Source organism: Pteropus medius, unplaced genomic scaffold, assembly GCF_902729225.1.
Source record: "Pteropus medius unplaced genomic scaffold, Ma_sr-lr_union100, whole genome shotgun sequence".
Lineage (NCBI taxonomy): Eukaryota > Metazoa > Chordata > Mammalia > Chiroptera > Pteropodidae > Pteropus > Pteropus medius.
The window spans coordinates 22302360-22319410 of NW_024354502.1; the positions used below are offsets into that span (position 1 = coordinate 22302360).

At 32.4% G+C, this 17051-nt stretch overlaps 1 protein-coding gene across 19 annotated transcripts in view; it reads right to left on the minus strand.

Annotated features, from left to right (window-relative positions):
- Positions 1-17051, minus strand: part of VPS13B (vacuolar protein sorting 13 homolog B) — a 685469-nt gene that overhangs the window by 629513 nt on the left and 38905 nt on the right. For all 19 annotated transcript variants that reach the window (XR_005650917.1, XM_039853834.1, XM_039853836.1 and 16 more), the window contains 3 exons: positions 14572-14692; positions 5437-5604; positions 955-1136 (listed from right to left, as the gene is read on the minus strand). Coding sequence is in view for 18 of the 19 variants with exons in the window: in XM_039853834.1 (XP_039709768.1) it covers positions 955-1136; positions 5437-5604; positions 14572-14692 (471 nt within the window). In the remaining variant the exon portion in view is untranslated. The remainder of the gene's footprint in view (positions 1-954; positions 1137-5436; positions 5605-14571; positions 14693-17051) is intronic.

Consider the following 17051-nt stretch of genomic DNA (forward strand, 5'->3'; position numbering starts at 1 on the left):
AAAAAAAAAAAAGTAAATTTTCAAAACTAGGGGAAATAAATTATGTACCCATATCTCACAAATGATAGAAAATTATAAAAAGCTAACCCAAAATATAAATAAACTCAGAAGCCACTTAAATGAACATACGTGAGAGGCTGAAAAAACTTATTATAGTAACTGTAACATTTTGCAAATCACCTGCCTTTAAGGAGATCAATGAGGTTTAACCATGTCCATTTAATACATATTTCCTAAGACTAGGAATTGGAAGAATGATGAGTCTAACTCAAAACGGCAAATCTTACACAATACACACTATTAATAAATTTTACTTCAGTTGAGCATAATGGTCTTATATTTAGTGATTGCCAGAGTCAAAAATAGCATGTCGACAAGCTTATTCATATTAGGGCATATTTTAAAACGAAATGTCATGGCTAATCAATTTTGAGAACACAAATTTATGTGCCAACACAAAGTTTTCCTCAGGTTCACTTTTACTTTCCTCTAATTTAGCTACAACCTAGAATATACTATTAAATTTGTACTAATGATAAAGAAGATTATTTTATATTAGAAGGCTTCCATGATTCCATTACTTGCTCTCAAAATGTATCTCAGATCTACCTTAACATTCCCCAACTTTACTAGCAGATTCATATTCAGTCTACTGTGGGCATAAATACATTTTTTTATATGATCTCCTCCATCTCTTGAAGAGAAAAACACTAATAAACAGCTGGACAAACTAAAAATGAAACTACTGTCGGCCCCAAAATGTCTCTACTAGAACATATAATGCAAAAAATTATATCTTATAATATAGTAAATAACAGAAGTTATAAATATAAGTAAAACTTTTACAAAAACAAATTGCATATCTATGAGGTTAACATCTTTATTAATAATAATTAGCATGCACAAGAACTAAATCAGATATGCAATTCAACTACTAGAAAAAAAAACACTTACTTTAATAACAGATGGCATCTTGGAATTTAGGTTATCATACGTAAAATGCAGACGAGTTCTGAAGGAACATTTGTACAATAAAGGATCCTGATAAAATTCGATTTTACCACTAGCGTTCCGTTTATCAAGACAAACTGTACAGTCAGAAAAATTGATAACCTTTCTCAGTACCAGATCAGTTGCTAAAAAAAGAAAAAACACTTTTAAGTAAAAAGGAACATCAGAGGAAAAAGGCAACTATGATTAATACAAATTGTTATTAGTGAAGATAATAGAGCATTTAATACATGATGCCAGAACCTATGCAAAGAACCTCTCATTTATTATATCATTTAAATCTTCCAACAAACATATGAAATAGGCACAACAATCTCCATATAAACAATCAAGTTGAAACTAAAGAAATGAAGTAGCTTGCCCTCAATTTGCTTGACTACAAATTTAAGACAAAATTTATGAACTGTGCTACATTTTGCTATCTGTAATGAGATATTAAATAACAATAAAATAAAAATCTCGAGAAACCATACTAAAAATATTTGGAGTACTAGTTACTCATTTAATATTCATTTTACACTAAAAAGCTTACTGCTGTGCTCTAAACCTGCACTCTCAAATATGGTAACCACCAGCAATAAACATATATGAATTAGCACATAAACATAAAATCTCAGGTTCTTGCTTGCACTAGCCACATTTCAAGTGTTCATAGCCACATGTGGCTAGTGGCTACAGAACTAGATAGTAAAGATATAAAACATACCCATCATCACAAAAAATTCTAGTGAACTAGCACTGCTCTAAATAACAATTAATGAAGAAATTACCAATAACAGTATAAAGTCTGTTTTCAAGGGAATAAAAATGAAACAATTACTGGTAAAAAATCGAACTAGAAAATGAAACACTTAACTAATGAGTAGTTTTATTCCTAACAAGCAATTCCTAGGTAAGTATCAGGCCAAGTGTACTTGGTCAGTTATTTTAAGTTAGCAGTCCCACACGCTATGGCCATGGGAATCTTCGAAACAATAAAATAAATATGCATTAGTCCATTCTTTGGTAGCACTATTTCTAACTATATCCTAGCAACCTCTAATTAATTAAATCTTTAATTTTCTTTTCTTTTTTTGGATTTAATTTTTTTAAGAAGTAAAAACTAAAGAGTATGCACATGTGTGGAAACAGTAAAGTTTTATTAGCACATAAATTTCAAATATGTTAAAAAATACACATAGTTACCATATTATTTCATTTCACATAGTATATTATTAAATAATTTAGTTACTGATATATACATGTATATGAATTAAAGAAATTATAATAGGACTAGAAATGAAAGAAACCTTCTAGATGCTTTCTTCTCTTTATGATAATAATTTACTATTTGCTAGTACATGCTACATTAAGTCTTTTGGGTCTTTTATACGGCTCTCTTTAAAAGATGTGAAAACTGAGGCACAGTAAAGGTATATAATCTGTCTAATATTAGACAGTTTATAAACGGTAGAGTTGTAATTTAAACTCCGTCAACTTTAAGGTATATGCTCTTATCCATTATGCTATAAGAACATAAAGTAGTCATATTTCGAAGATGTTCTAGAAAATCATCATTCAGTGAGATAAGAAATTATTAAGCTTTGAAAATGTTTTTCTTTAAAAAACTCAATATAACAGCAACTATCTTTTAAAAATTAGAAAATGAATTCCAGTCCTCGTACTTACATTAGATAAATGCTACAATTTAATCTGTAAAACGGAGATAATCATTATGTCTACCTAACGAGCACTCTAGCATTATTTGACAGTGTGAAGATTTGCATATCCTCCCATTTAACATACCAACTCCTAAGCATATGCCCTAAAGAAACGCTTACGCATACGCATCAAAAGATATGTACAAAAAGACATTTGAAAGCATCCCAAATGACCATCATCAAGAGATCAGATAATTAAGTTTTGGCATATTTAAATAGTAAAATATTATTCATAAGTAAAAATCAGTGATCTACAACTACACGCAACAATATGGAAAAATATTAAATGCATATTTTAAATGAAAACTAACCTCAAAAAAACATAGAAAATTCTATTTTTACAAAGTTCAAAAATACATGTAACTAAATATATCATTGATGGACACATTCACACATGATAAAACTTTTCTTTATTGAGGTAAAATTCACATATCATTAAATTAACCAATTTAAAGTATACAAGAGTGACATTTAGTGTACTAATCTTATGCAACCATGACCACAATCAATTTTAGAGCTTTTCATCACCTCTAAAAAGAAACTCTGTAGCCTTAGCTATTGCCCTTCCAGTCCCCTCATTGCCCTCCCCCATCCCCAATCCCTAAACAATCACTTATCTTTCTGTCTATACAGATTTCACTATTTTGCAGTTGATATAAATGGAATCATACAATATACTTCTGTGCCTGGCTTCTTTCACTTAGAATGTTTTCAAGATTCATCCATGTTGTAGCATGTATCAGTACTTCATTCCAATTTTTTTAAAGCAATTGGAATAAAATTTAATACAGCAGCTAACCCTAGAAGGAAGCAAGGGGATGGAACAGGGAAAAACACATGGTAGGGGGTCAACTGTTAATGCTCTAGTTACTCAAGAGGGTAGGTACTCATTATTTTATAACAAATATGCAACATAAATCCCTTTGTAAATATGAAATGTTACATTAAAAATTAATAAAAGGGGAAATAATAGTATCTACCTCAGAACATTAAAGGATTAAAACAAGACAATTAAGGTAAAAAAGAACAAGCACCAGCCCAGCAGTTAACACTCAATAAATGGAAGATACCATTTTTGTTGTCTTTATCACCACCATCATCATGAGCCTTCATGTGGTCTCATACTTCTCATAAATACATTTGGTAGGTTGGCAGTAATGGTAACAGATTTTACAAATGACTCACCTAAATTCCCAATTCAAGACTCTTTCCAATTCACTATCAAGAATTTCCCAAAGTATTATCTGCATTACTTCTATATTAAAACTATAAATGAAGTTTCTTCCCCTAAAATATCAGCTTATTCAATCCAGCATTATCCAGTTATATTTGTTTTCTTTCTATTTTCCATAGCTTTTTCTTCTGGTCTTTTTATTGAATATTTCTTTCCACAGAGGATGAGAGGGAGACATTAACAATGTCTCAGAAACCAAAATGTGGGCCTTTGCATACACTCTTCTTTATGCCTCACAACAGAGCTGAGATCAGGATTATTCTTCATTTCTAAAAAATGAAGACTGAGGCTTGTAGAACACAAAAAAAAAAACTGTATTCTAATTCTGCTAGTTCCTAGTTTATGCCTTAATTAGGCAAGTTAAATAATCCTGAGGCTCAATTTCACTTTGCTTTCCTTTACCTAGGACTTAAGATGCGTAAATGAATATATGACTGAATGAGAGAGGATATCATTACTTTCTGAAGTTGTTCTGACAATTAAAGAAAATGAGTGTAAATAATAATAATAATAGCTATTTTTCTGAGCAGTGACTATTTATAGAACACTTTTATAAGTCGTTTCAGTGCATTAATGTATTTAATAAAATACTCCTATAAGGAAACTCCTTTACCCCCATTTTACAAATAAAGAAACTGAAAAACAAAGAAGTAAAGTAACTCACCCAAGGTCACTCATCTAATACTAAGTGGGAGAACTCGTGCAGCCTGACTTTAGTGCCAGCACTTTTAACAAATACATACCACAGCAAGTCATAGATAAAAGGTGCTCACAATAGTCTCCTTACTATATATTCCAAAAATACTAATTTCTTACCCTATCAGAACATATATCAACAAATATTATCACTTATTTAATATCTCTTCTGACAAAACTAAAAAGAAATATCTATTTTCTTCACAACTATAGTTTCAATGCTTAGCACAGGGCCTACCATGTAAAACAAAATAAAGCAGTAACAAATGGCAGCAATTAAAATTAAATTATTATTTAATTTAAGATAAGCACTGGGAAAATACAGCACACGATAATTAAAGGAGGCTTCAGGATTACCCAAAAATCTCATATGTGCTCTGGAATATACAATCCTAAAACACATATCAATCAGATATATTGTTTTGCCATTACCAACCTATGTGAAAGCAACATACCCTCTTTTCCTCCTTCAAAACTTTAAAATTTTTAACTTAATATTATTTAATTTTTATTGTTATAACACAGCATTGTAAAACATTAAACATCACATTTGAAACAAGCATGGTATAGGTAAGAAAAAATAAAAATTAAAAATATTAAAAAAACAATTTGGAGATTTCTTAATCCGAGGGTCTATTAACCTTCTGTAATTTCATGCTAAATTCTATATATGTGCATTTTTCTAGCTGTAGGCATAAAATTTTCATTAGATTTATCAAAGAGCCAGCTGGCCCAAGAAAGGTTTAGAATCCAAGAAAAGTTTCAATAATGGAAAAATTCTTGACATTTACTCACCAGAAATATCCATGAATGCACGATCCCATAATTCACCTACTGTATAGCATTCTGCAGAAGTGATATTGACTGAAAGAACAATATCATCTTCAACATATTTTAGTATGAGATTATTTATAACAATGTTTACATTATTTACAACTCGTCTAATCAGACTCTGCACGTAACCTACAAAATAGAAAAAGGATTCAATTAGCCACAAGTCTGTCAAGAAATAATTATTTCTTAAAATATTACTGAGCTTAATATAAGTGAAAGATATATATTTAGCCTATTTCGCAAACAGGAAACTAACATTCAGATAGGCTTGCTAAAGAAACACAGCTAATAAGTAGCAGACTCAGTGCAACAACAGCCATTACCAAGTTCTACATACTAAAGTATTCATATACTAAGAAAAAATCATATTTATCAAAAACTTTTTAAATAACATAATACTAGATCCCATTCAATAATTATCCTACAAGTACTTTGCTTTCTGCCTACTTTATTAGACATTTTCCCAAATGAAACTTATTATATGCTGATTATTATATGCTGATTATACAGTACCATAGAAGGATAGCTTCTTTAAGCTTCTCTTTGAATCAGCTATCATCTCCCCTTCCTATTTTAAATAGCCATAAAAATATTCAAAACCTAGACCTGAAGAAAGATAGGAAAAACATTACTTTCATAGCAGACTCAACTATTTCCACTTACAATATTGAAACAGGGTAGGGAAGATAATATGAGGAAGAAAGTGTGGACAGTTAAAAAAAAAAGAGGGAAAAAAAGAACAAAGAAAATAGAAAAATAAAAGTATTGAAGGAAGAGAATGGATCCAAGGATGAGAAGACAGAGAAATAAGAGAGAGAATCAGAAATTGGGTTTTTTAATTCAAAACAACAAAAGGAATTAGTGAACATTCTTTTTCTCAGCTTGCCTGGAATGTCTAAAAATTTTCTTTTAATTTCATGCTATTATGGGATACTCCATAATCTCAGAAATTTTTCTCAGAAGTTTCTCGCACAATAAAAGTACACAGATACATTACTGAGGAAATTTAATTGAAAATGTAAATTAAATTAAACTTAAATAGCATTTAAGACATAGAAGAAAAAAATTAAAAACCTCACTTTACTCAAATGCATTTTCCACTCTAAAATCTATTTAAAAGGTAATTAAAATACTAGCTATTCTATGAAATAACCATCTGTTTGTAGAGTTTAAAACAGAACTTAACTGGACAAAACTATCAATTTCTTTCAGCAATTGACACTGTTAATATCTATACCTAAAGCTTCCTGGGAGAAAAGTTATTTAAATCTATTCAACCATAACATGTTTTCAAAAGCCAGTTTTTTCATTCATACCCAGTGATGAAAGAAATGTAAAATGACTAAGTTTTTCTGGTATATGGAAACTATTAACAGCTTTTAGAGCACTAATTATCATATGCTATAAAATTAACATACAAAATATCAATGAATTTAAGATAATAAATACTCTTTGATGAGAGATGCTAAAATGATGCTTAACAAATTAAGCTCCCAAAATAAATTTTAAAGACCAAAATTTTTAACCTTAGGATGTACATTTCTCCATGCTATTTCTACTCAACACAGATTTTAAAAAACATAAATAAAAATCCTGTTACTAAGAAGTCGAGCATGACTAATACTGGTTTTCCTATTTTTGAAAAATCTTGTCATCAATAGGAATTCATAAAAACCACTTAAGTATTAATTATCTTAAAAAAAACTCTCAAAGATAGAACTGTAGAAAAGTATAATGCAAAGTAATAGAAACATAGTGTAAATGTATTTTAACTGACAGAATACTACTAATGGATTTTTCATCTATTTTTTAATATTCTTCCTCAGTTTTTCATTATAAAATATACAAATTGAAATGAATAAGCCAATTCATTTCACCAAAATAAAAGAATCAAATATCGAAAAGAACTACTTGAGAAGGCTGTTTCTCATTAAAAATGCAATGCCAAAATAAGTAACAGTGACTCACCAAGGGAATAAATGATACACTATCTCTTTAATCCCTCATAACAATTTAGTTCTAAGTGAGCTACAGAGTGTCAAACAGCAGATCTAACAGCTCTCATCACTCCATATTTAGTGACTCCCTGGAAGTATATTTGTTCAAATGACTAACCTAACAGTCATCCAGATCTATTCCACGAGCATGTGAAAATGCGAAGTCACACTGGGGATAAGAACCTACAAGACGTCATATTAACTAGCTCTTTTAGTCTGTTATTAGTCAACCTTTCCAGAAATTCCTATCATTACCTACCTCTCTCCCCACCCAAAAGCCCCATTCTTCCAAACACACATACATATGCCCACAGGGCCAGACAAAACACTATGAATCTTGACTGACTTTGCTCATGTTCTTCCTTCTGTTTGGAATACCCTGTCTATTCTCCCTTCTTGCACAGGCCCAGAATAAATGTTCCCTCTCCTATATCCTCTTCTCCAATGCCCCCACCCAACACATCTACATTAAGGAGGCTGTCTCTACCATTTTTCCTGGACTTACGTTACAATTGCCATTTGTATATGTTTATGTATACTTACTTTGTCTGTTAAACTATGAAATCCTAAAAGTCAAAAATTATATCGTATTTATTTCTCTGATATTCTTAAATTGAGTGATATGTTCAAATAATTTTGATTACAAAGAAATAACATCTGCAATTAGTTTATCCTAATGTGGTCACTGGGAAGTGAAGCTGCTCAAGTCAAAAATATCATGACTGATGACTTACATTACCTAAAAACATCTTAGTCAAGTTTTTGGTGTAAAATTTATTTGGGGGTTATGCAGAATCATATAGGCAGGCAATTTATGCTTAATTGGCTAAAGGGAAAGAAAGCTATTTCTAATGTTCCTGCCTTTTTGGAAGGTCGAAATTATTTCAAACTAATATTTCTTTTTAAAGGCTAAGGAAAGAATAGGATTCTTTATTGTCAATGCTATAGTTCAATAACATGAATTTAAAAAGCATCCAACAGATCTGGTAACTAGAAGATAACGTAGGGCAGTTACTGTAAGAGCTAAAGAAAATAGCTGTGAGTTGAGGATACTCACTACCAGTATTACTATTTAAGGTGATCACAGAAGTTCTGAACAACTAAATAAGGTTTAAAAAGAGAAATAAGTATAAGTATTGACAAGGACACAAAATTATCATTACATGAAGATGACTATATATTTATACAGAAAATCCAAAAGATGCAACTGAAAAATATTGAATACTGATCAGCTAACAAAATGTAAAACTAGCTTTCCTATATAACAAAATGATGAAGAGAACAAAATGGTGAACAATAGTAATCTCAATTAGCAATAAAATACATAACAGCATTTTTCATCTATAAAGTTTCAAATAAATATTTTTTAATAATAAAAACAGCACGGGACCGAAATTGTGCTTAGACAAAAGTACTATCCGCAAACTTTTCACAGGATAATTTGGCCATACACCCCAAAGCTTTAAAATTCCTCATAAACTTTGATTCAATAAATTGGTAAGAATTTCTCTTAATAAACAGAGGTGTGCGCAAAGATTTACTTACTAGTATGTTTGTTAAGGCATTTTACAAAACTGAAAATGAAAAATAACCTAAATATCTAACAAAAAGTACTGGTTAAATAAACTACGGAAGAGGAGAGACCAGGCAAAATGGTGTAGATGATAGTAGCTTTGTTCATCCTCTCTTGGGACCAAATCAGAGTTGTGACAAAAACACAGAGTAAATAGCAAGCAGAATCACCAGGGGTCTAGATGAACAGAAGCCCTACAACTAGGGAGAGAAATAAGAAATCACTCTACAATGGTATAAGGTAGGAGGGGGCGAAGAAGCAAGGCTGCCAGGTCCCGAGTGGCTGAGTACAACAGAGGCTGCAACAGTGGCAGCTGACAGCTGCAGACGTCTCTTAAAAAGGTCGTGTCCACGACCAGGCTTTCATAGTTACGGACTCACTCATTGTAAGCACAAACACCAGGTCGGCTGATCGGGCTGTACCAGAGACTTACAGCGGGGTGGTGAGTTGTCAGAGTGAGGGCCGGAGGCAAGGCTTTCTCTCAGAAAGAAGTGCTGTTGGTATCCATTGTTCCTCTGTTGAGCCCTCCCCACTCCCAGTGTGCTGACGCAGGGCAGCCACAGCTGAGATGTCATCAAACTGGATAACAGAGGTCGCTCCATCCAGAGGATTCCCTGAAACTCCGCCTCCACCAACTTGCAAGCCCATCCAAGCCAAATGCAGGTGTGTCCCTGGCGAGTCCAGTGCCCCTAGCTGAGCAACTGGCCTCAGTTTCTGGCATGGTTTCTTGAGGCGGCTGTAAGCACAGCATCTGTGGATTGCCTAATGAATTTTAACAGGTGACCCCTAAGGGACACAGGCTGGGGATAAACCTGGCCTGCAGCTGAACCCCTCTTGGGATTATGCCGCTAGACATCTACTACACAAAGCCACACTAATAAGACCAAAAGACTTAGGAGCTTTGCTTAATACATAGAAGCAGACACAGAAAAGCAGACAAAATGGGCGGACAATGAAGCAGAAACCACATGAGAGAAAAGAACAGAGATCCAGAAATAATGGAGTCAAGCAATCTAACAGATACAGAGTTCAAAATACTAGTTATAAAATGCTCAATTAACTTATGAGAAGTGTAGCTGAACTCAGTGAGAACTTTAACAAAAAGATAAAAATCATAAAATAGGAAACGGAAATTTAAAAAAAGAACCAGGCAGAAATGAAGAAAAAATTATCTGAGATGAAGAATATACCAGAGGGAATTAACAGAATGGATGAAGAAGAGGATTGAACCACCAATATAGAGGTTGGGGAAGCCAAGGACACTCAATCAGAATGGCAAGAAAAAAGAAGCCAAGCCTATAATAGTAATTTAAGGAGTCTTTAGGGTACAATTAACTGTAAAAACATCCATGTAATAGGGGTACCTGAAAGAGGAGGGGGAGAACAAGAAGTTGAAAAGCTATTTGAAGAAATAATGATGGAAAACTTCCCTCATCTGGTGAAGGAAACAGACATACAACCCCAGGAAGCTCAGAGAATCCCAAAAACCAGGAATTCAAAGAGGCCCATACCAAGACACATTACAATTAAAATGCCAAAGGTTAAATACAAAGAGAGAATCTTAAAAGTAACAAGAGAAAAGCAGTTAGTTACCTACAAGGGAGCACTCTTAAGACTGGAAGCTGATTTCTCAAAAGAAACCATGTAGGATAGAGGGCTTGGCACAAAATATTCAACGTGATGAAAACCCAGGATCTACAACCAAGAATACTTTATCCCGCAAAGCTATCATTTAGAGTTGAAAGACGGATTAAGAGCCACCCAGACAAAAATAAGCTAAAGGAATTATCACTACCAAGCCACTATTACAGGAAATGTTGAAGAGACTTCTTTAAGAAGAAAAAACATGTATCAAAATCATGAATAAAAATGTTAATAACATAACTACATATCTATCAACGAGTATCCCAAATGGAAAAGAATTAAGTGCTCCAACCAAAGAATTGGGTAGCTGAATGAATAAGAAAACGAGACCTCTAAATATGCTGCCTACAAAAGATTCACTTCAGATTAAAAGACACACACAGACTAAAAGGAAGTGGATGGAAAAAGATATTGCCTTGATGGACCTAGAAGGTATTGCACTGAATGAAATAAGTCAGATAGAGAAAGACAAGTATTGCATGATTTCACATACAAGTGGAATCTAAAGAACAAAATAAATAACAGTAACAACAAAAACAGAAACAAACTCATAAATACAGAGAATACTTTGAGGGCTACTAGAGGGAGGTTGGGGAGAAGGATTGAGGAGAACAGTGAAAAAGGGCAATGGGATTAAGAAATACAAATAGTTACAAAATAATCCTGGAGATATAAAGTGTAGCATAAGGAAAATAGTCAAAATGTTGTAATACAAATGCAAGGGGGAAGAGGAGTACTAGACTTAGTGGGGTGATCACTTGGGCTCTAATCATTATGCTGTACAACTGAAACTAATATATTATTGTATACCAACTATAATTGAAAAAAACTCATGGAATTGTATGATGTAAATATGAGCAACTAATTGTCTATTATATTTCAATAAAGCTAGGGGAAAAAAGCAAAAAAATAAAAATAAATTATGGAAGAGCTATACAATGGAATACATGCTAATGATTAAAATAACAATATAAAAAATATTTATGTTCTAGAAACATGTTCGTAACATTAACCTAAAAATGCAAGTTATAAAAGAAAATGTATGTGTGCACATGTGCGCGTGTACACACACACACATGCAGTCTCTAAAAGGTTGGAAATCAAAATGTTAATAGGCTCCAGTTCTGGATAAGATAATCACATTCTACTCTATCTTTCCCAGTGAATAAAACCATAAAACCTGGAAAGCGTGTATGGAGCAGCTATTTCAAGACTGTCAAAAGTAAACAGTACACATGAGAGAGGAAACAGAATGAAAACCAGAGTTCACAAAGATAAAACAAATAATAAAAATGGTATGGGTAAATTCAAACATATCATTAATTACACTCCATTTTAATTGTATTGTGATCATATAGGATGGTCAGTATGATAGTTAGTCTTTGAAATTTGTTGACTTCCTTTTTGACCACGTCTTTTTCTATGTCTGTAGATATCCAATATGTGCATCAAAAGAATGTATACTGTCTACCTGCTGAGTGCAGTTTTATATGTGTCTACTAAAACAATATTAAAATAATGTTAATAATGATATTCAAAGATCTAGTTTTGGGGTTTTTTGTTGGCTCGATCTAGTGCATTTCAAAGTTAAGTTGTCAGGTACATAGTCATTTTTGGAGGGGAGGAGAATAGTACCTTTTTTTATAATAAAGTATCTCTATTATGTATGTCCATTAATGCTTCTGCCTTAGTTTTAATTTTGCCTGAGTTTTATGCTACAAATACAGATTTATTTTTGGATAGTACATGTTTGTTATACCATTTCTCATCCTTTTATTTTCAATTTTTCTTGCCTCTCTGTTTTACCTATGTGTTTGGGAAGCCACACACACCTGCACATAATCACTCCTTTTTAAGTGTTTCTTAGTGTTTCTCTTTGCTTTCACTTTGCACTGTAGTTAGTTTACAAATATACTCCTATATACTAAGCAATTAATTCTTTGACGACAAAGATAGCCTTCAATTAGATACCCTAGCATACTCTCATTTACATAACAATAAAGATTTAGAGAATGGAACAGCCTGTCTCCACCATAAAATATTTTTAAATTCAATCTAAAAGAACAAAATAAAGGCTCTCCAATTATCATCTTTTCTGTAATAAATGAAATATAAACACTAGATATCTTAAAGGTTATTTAAAAAATAATAGTTTGAAGCATAACCTACTTTGAAGCCATTTTAGAGAAAAGCCAAAGGCTATAAATACACTTCAGAGAGCACAGAACTGAATCATCAAGGTATCTAGCTTAGAAGTAGTCTCCTTTTACAGAGAGATAATGTACAGAGAATATTGAGGAAAGAATGAATGAGTGAATGAACCAACCTTAAATTCTGTCTCTAAATAAGAATTGTCATATCTTAAAAGATATGCTAAGCCCAAAATTCAAAACAGTTATTATTAGCAGTAATTGAAGGTCCTGGCCTACATCATTAACTGAAAGAAAATGTTTGTATTTCAAATAGGTTATATTCAAACTCTTTTGACTCCTCTCCCAGTAAGAAATAATACATTATTACCTAGCATAGGCATACACATATGCAAAAGTTTCTTGAAATATTACCAACCTTTACTACATGCCATATGCTATCAGGTTTTCTATTTTACACCACATATTTTTTAAATTCCTGCCATGACCTCCTATATTACTTTCATAATGCACTATCTGGTCAGGATACATAATCTGAAAAAGACTACTCTAGATATTAAGCATAGAAATTGCAAAGAAAATATTAGATATTGACTCATATTCTTTTTCTATTATAGTCACCAATCCTTCAAGGGTATAGAACAAACAACTATTGGCAACACCAAAACTGTTCTTAATAAGCACCTCTGGATCTATGTAAATGTTCAAACTCAAAAACTATAACCACAGATTCTGGAAGAAATAACTTTGCCCTAGAAAATGTTAAGTGCAAGAATTCATCTCTATAATCAAAGAACATTAATATGGTTTCTGGGCAGGATAAGGTTACCAGAAATGAGTCCTCAAATAACCATATGAATTAACCTTTAAATAAAACGATTTACCATTATCCAACCGGATTCTCAAAGTATCCCTTTTTTTTTTCCTTCAGCAAGATTAAGTTTAACTGTTCTGTCTCCCAGTAATTGCTCAACAAATTATTTGACGGAGGAGGGCTATAAAATGGTGTACCTAACTCCAGCATCTTGAAGGTAAAGCAAATAGTGCCAGAAGATTATCAAAAAATAAACAGATTAAAACCAGCAGAAAGCCTACAAACCTTTGGTGCAGAGATTAAATGTATAGCAATGTCACCTTCACCTCAGAAAAAAAGAAATGGCTGATAAATAAAATCAGAAGAGAAGTGACTGATAAACAGCTCCTAACTGTAAAAATGCAGCAATGAGCTTTAGCCACAAAGCTAACATGTAACGATCACTGATTTTTTACCCATTAAATATTTATCAAGGAACTTTTATGTATGTCACTACTGTTCCAGGAAAATAAAAATTTCAAGAAAAAGATGGTCTCTTCCAGTTACAAAATTATGTGATTCTGTTGTGAATTTGATAGTTTCCAGAAACTGAGAACAATCTAGTATCTTTCCTCTGTTTATCAAGAAGCAAGGGGAACAAAGAGACTATGAGTGGGAAATCAGAGGCAAGGTTTTGCTTGGAGAGGATATGAGAGAGAAACTTTAGGAACAACCTGCTGCAAAACAGATCAAAATCTGAATGAAAGACACCTGTGAGGGCTCTGGACTCAATCTGTTCTGAATTCATGCAGCAAATGCATATGCACATACAGTGTAAATATTTTATGGCACTAAAGAATACTGAAAGTGTACATTACACAAAGGACTATGACGATTTAACAACTGATATATGGCTTCATCAATCCCATTAGAAATTACCTGGTGGTAAATCAGGATCTGTGGGAGCAGCCTGCTGAATTCTTCGAGGTTTTACTGATGATTTTGTGTTCTCAGTAGTACTACGGTTGGTAGAATTAGAACCACAGCTTTCATGGTCATCCTATATTCATTTTAAAGAAAGAGGCAAATAAGAACAGTAAGCCCTTTGGAAAACAAAAATTTTTATTCAATACCACACTAAGAATGAAATAATAATAAAAGATGAATCTTTTACAAAATATTATGGCATCAAATACTAGTGATATATTAGCAAAAGAAAAAATTTGTTAGAAACTTCAATACAATCAAAAAAGTAAAAGATTTGCTATCATAAACAGTGAAAATTTCACATGGACTTATATTCATTTTAAGTTAAGGCAAAACAACTTCACTATTCAATCTTTACAATGAAATCTTCTGTTATTTGGGGAGATGTTATACTCTCTAAATACTAAAAGACTACTACTGTGAATAAAACTTTACTGTAATTACTTTTAGTTCAACTTACATCCTTAAAAGTGTCTGCAGTCACACACTTCTGCACAATGTTAACATTAAAAGCAGACTATTAATTTTTGAAACATATGGTTGTCTCAAAAGCCCAGAAGTAAAACATGTTCATTAAAGAGATGTGAAAAAGTTCCAAGTGAACTGCCAAAACTAGCATAATTATGAAAATATTTAACACTAAAACCATCTGAAATCACATACTGTATATAGATTATAGTGATGTCATAGTAAACATTCCAGCCAAAATGCACTAAAACTACTGCAGTCCAATAAATCTGGCATGCAGAAGATGACAAACATTTTAAAGCAAAAGAAAGAACAAGTTATTTTTATTTTTGAAAAATGATTAACAGGAAAAAAGGGTAAAGTACACCAGTTAAAGTTTCAAATAGTTAAGAAAAAAAAAAAGTAAATTAGGCTTCCCTACAAACTGCACATTTTTATTATTCAAAAGAAAAACTAAATAGCCTTATTTGTTCAAACAAAATTTATAATAAACCTGAAATTTTAGTGTGCTTTAAAAATGAACATTAATAATTGTACTCATAATAATATATACTATGAAACAAACATTACAAAATGTGAAAACATTTCTTAACCATGGTTAGAAAATCATGGTTATATGCACAGTATAATTAGAAAATAACTCTTTTGATAATCTGAACTTGTTTTCATTTCAATTACATTTTAATTGTATCAATTACAAGTCAGCTTCCATTTAATCCTGACCCAACTAAATTAAATTAAAAAATAAAGCAAAATGAGAATTATAATACTTACTATTAAAACTGGAATTACTTCCATCTTTAGTTTGAGCTCATCTGCTTTTAACCAGTATGCATCATTTTGGACTATTATACATTTTACTTCATTGAAAGTCTCTAATTCTAATAAAAGAAACTCTGTTCTCCAATATACTAGCTAAAATGTTTTGAGATAATTTTTAACCCCAAACACATTACAGTTATATCTTTCTTATTTAGGTTGCAATTTTTCCAAAATGTCTGGTAAGTATATTTCATGGCAAAAGAATGTTTTCTCTTGGGGACCACATAGCTATTTCTGAAAACACTGCCCTTTGCTCCTCATGAAACAAGCAAGAATGTCATTTCCTTACAAAAGTTCCTAAGAGAGGGAAAATGTGGCAAACACTGTATGTAAACAGATCCATTACTTTCATACTGACAGATCATGGGATCATGTACCACCATATTTTTCACCTTAGCCCTCATAGGTCTGGTCACTTAAAACTTGAAAACCATCGACTCCTAGATTCACAATTTTATGAGTAAGACTAAGGACAAAACTTAAAACAGGTGAATGAATCATTCCAAGTCCTTGTTTAAAAGCAGACAGAGGTTAAAATGCAGGAAAAGAGCTGAAGGAGAAACTAAAAGGTAGAACTAAGAAGTGATATGTTTTATGTTCTTCTATCTTGTGGCATCAAGATGGCAATCAGAAAAAGACCAAGGCTCACCTGGCAGCTCTGGTCACCAAAAGCTTCTGAAACAGAGTGTGAGAACGTAGGATATGAACTGCTACAAAGCTCTTAGGGACATTCACCTCTATCCTCTCCAGTAGCAAGTACAGTGCCAATTATCAGATACAATAAAGAATGTTTAGTAACACTGTATTTTGGAGAGTCAGAGCCAAATAAAGTCACCAAAGCAGAAGTATACACTTGGAGAACACAGAGAGGGCCAGGGAAAACACATACACTTGTTTTCATGATAAAAATGGGCATCTCTGCCTCACCTCTACCCTCACAGTAATATCAATAAACTTTAGTCAGTAAAAAAATGCCAAGTACACTTAAGGAGGAATGTGCACGCCCCCCAATTTCTTCACACATCAACTTTAGCCCACGGGGCTGCTTCCACTTCTCTCCAATCAAGAGTGAGGATAAGGGTTATAATAGGCTGGGGAAGAAGAGAGCTGACACTTTCTTGAATTTTTTTACTTGAACCTCT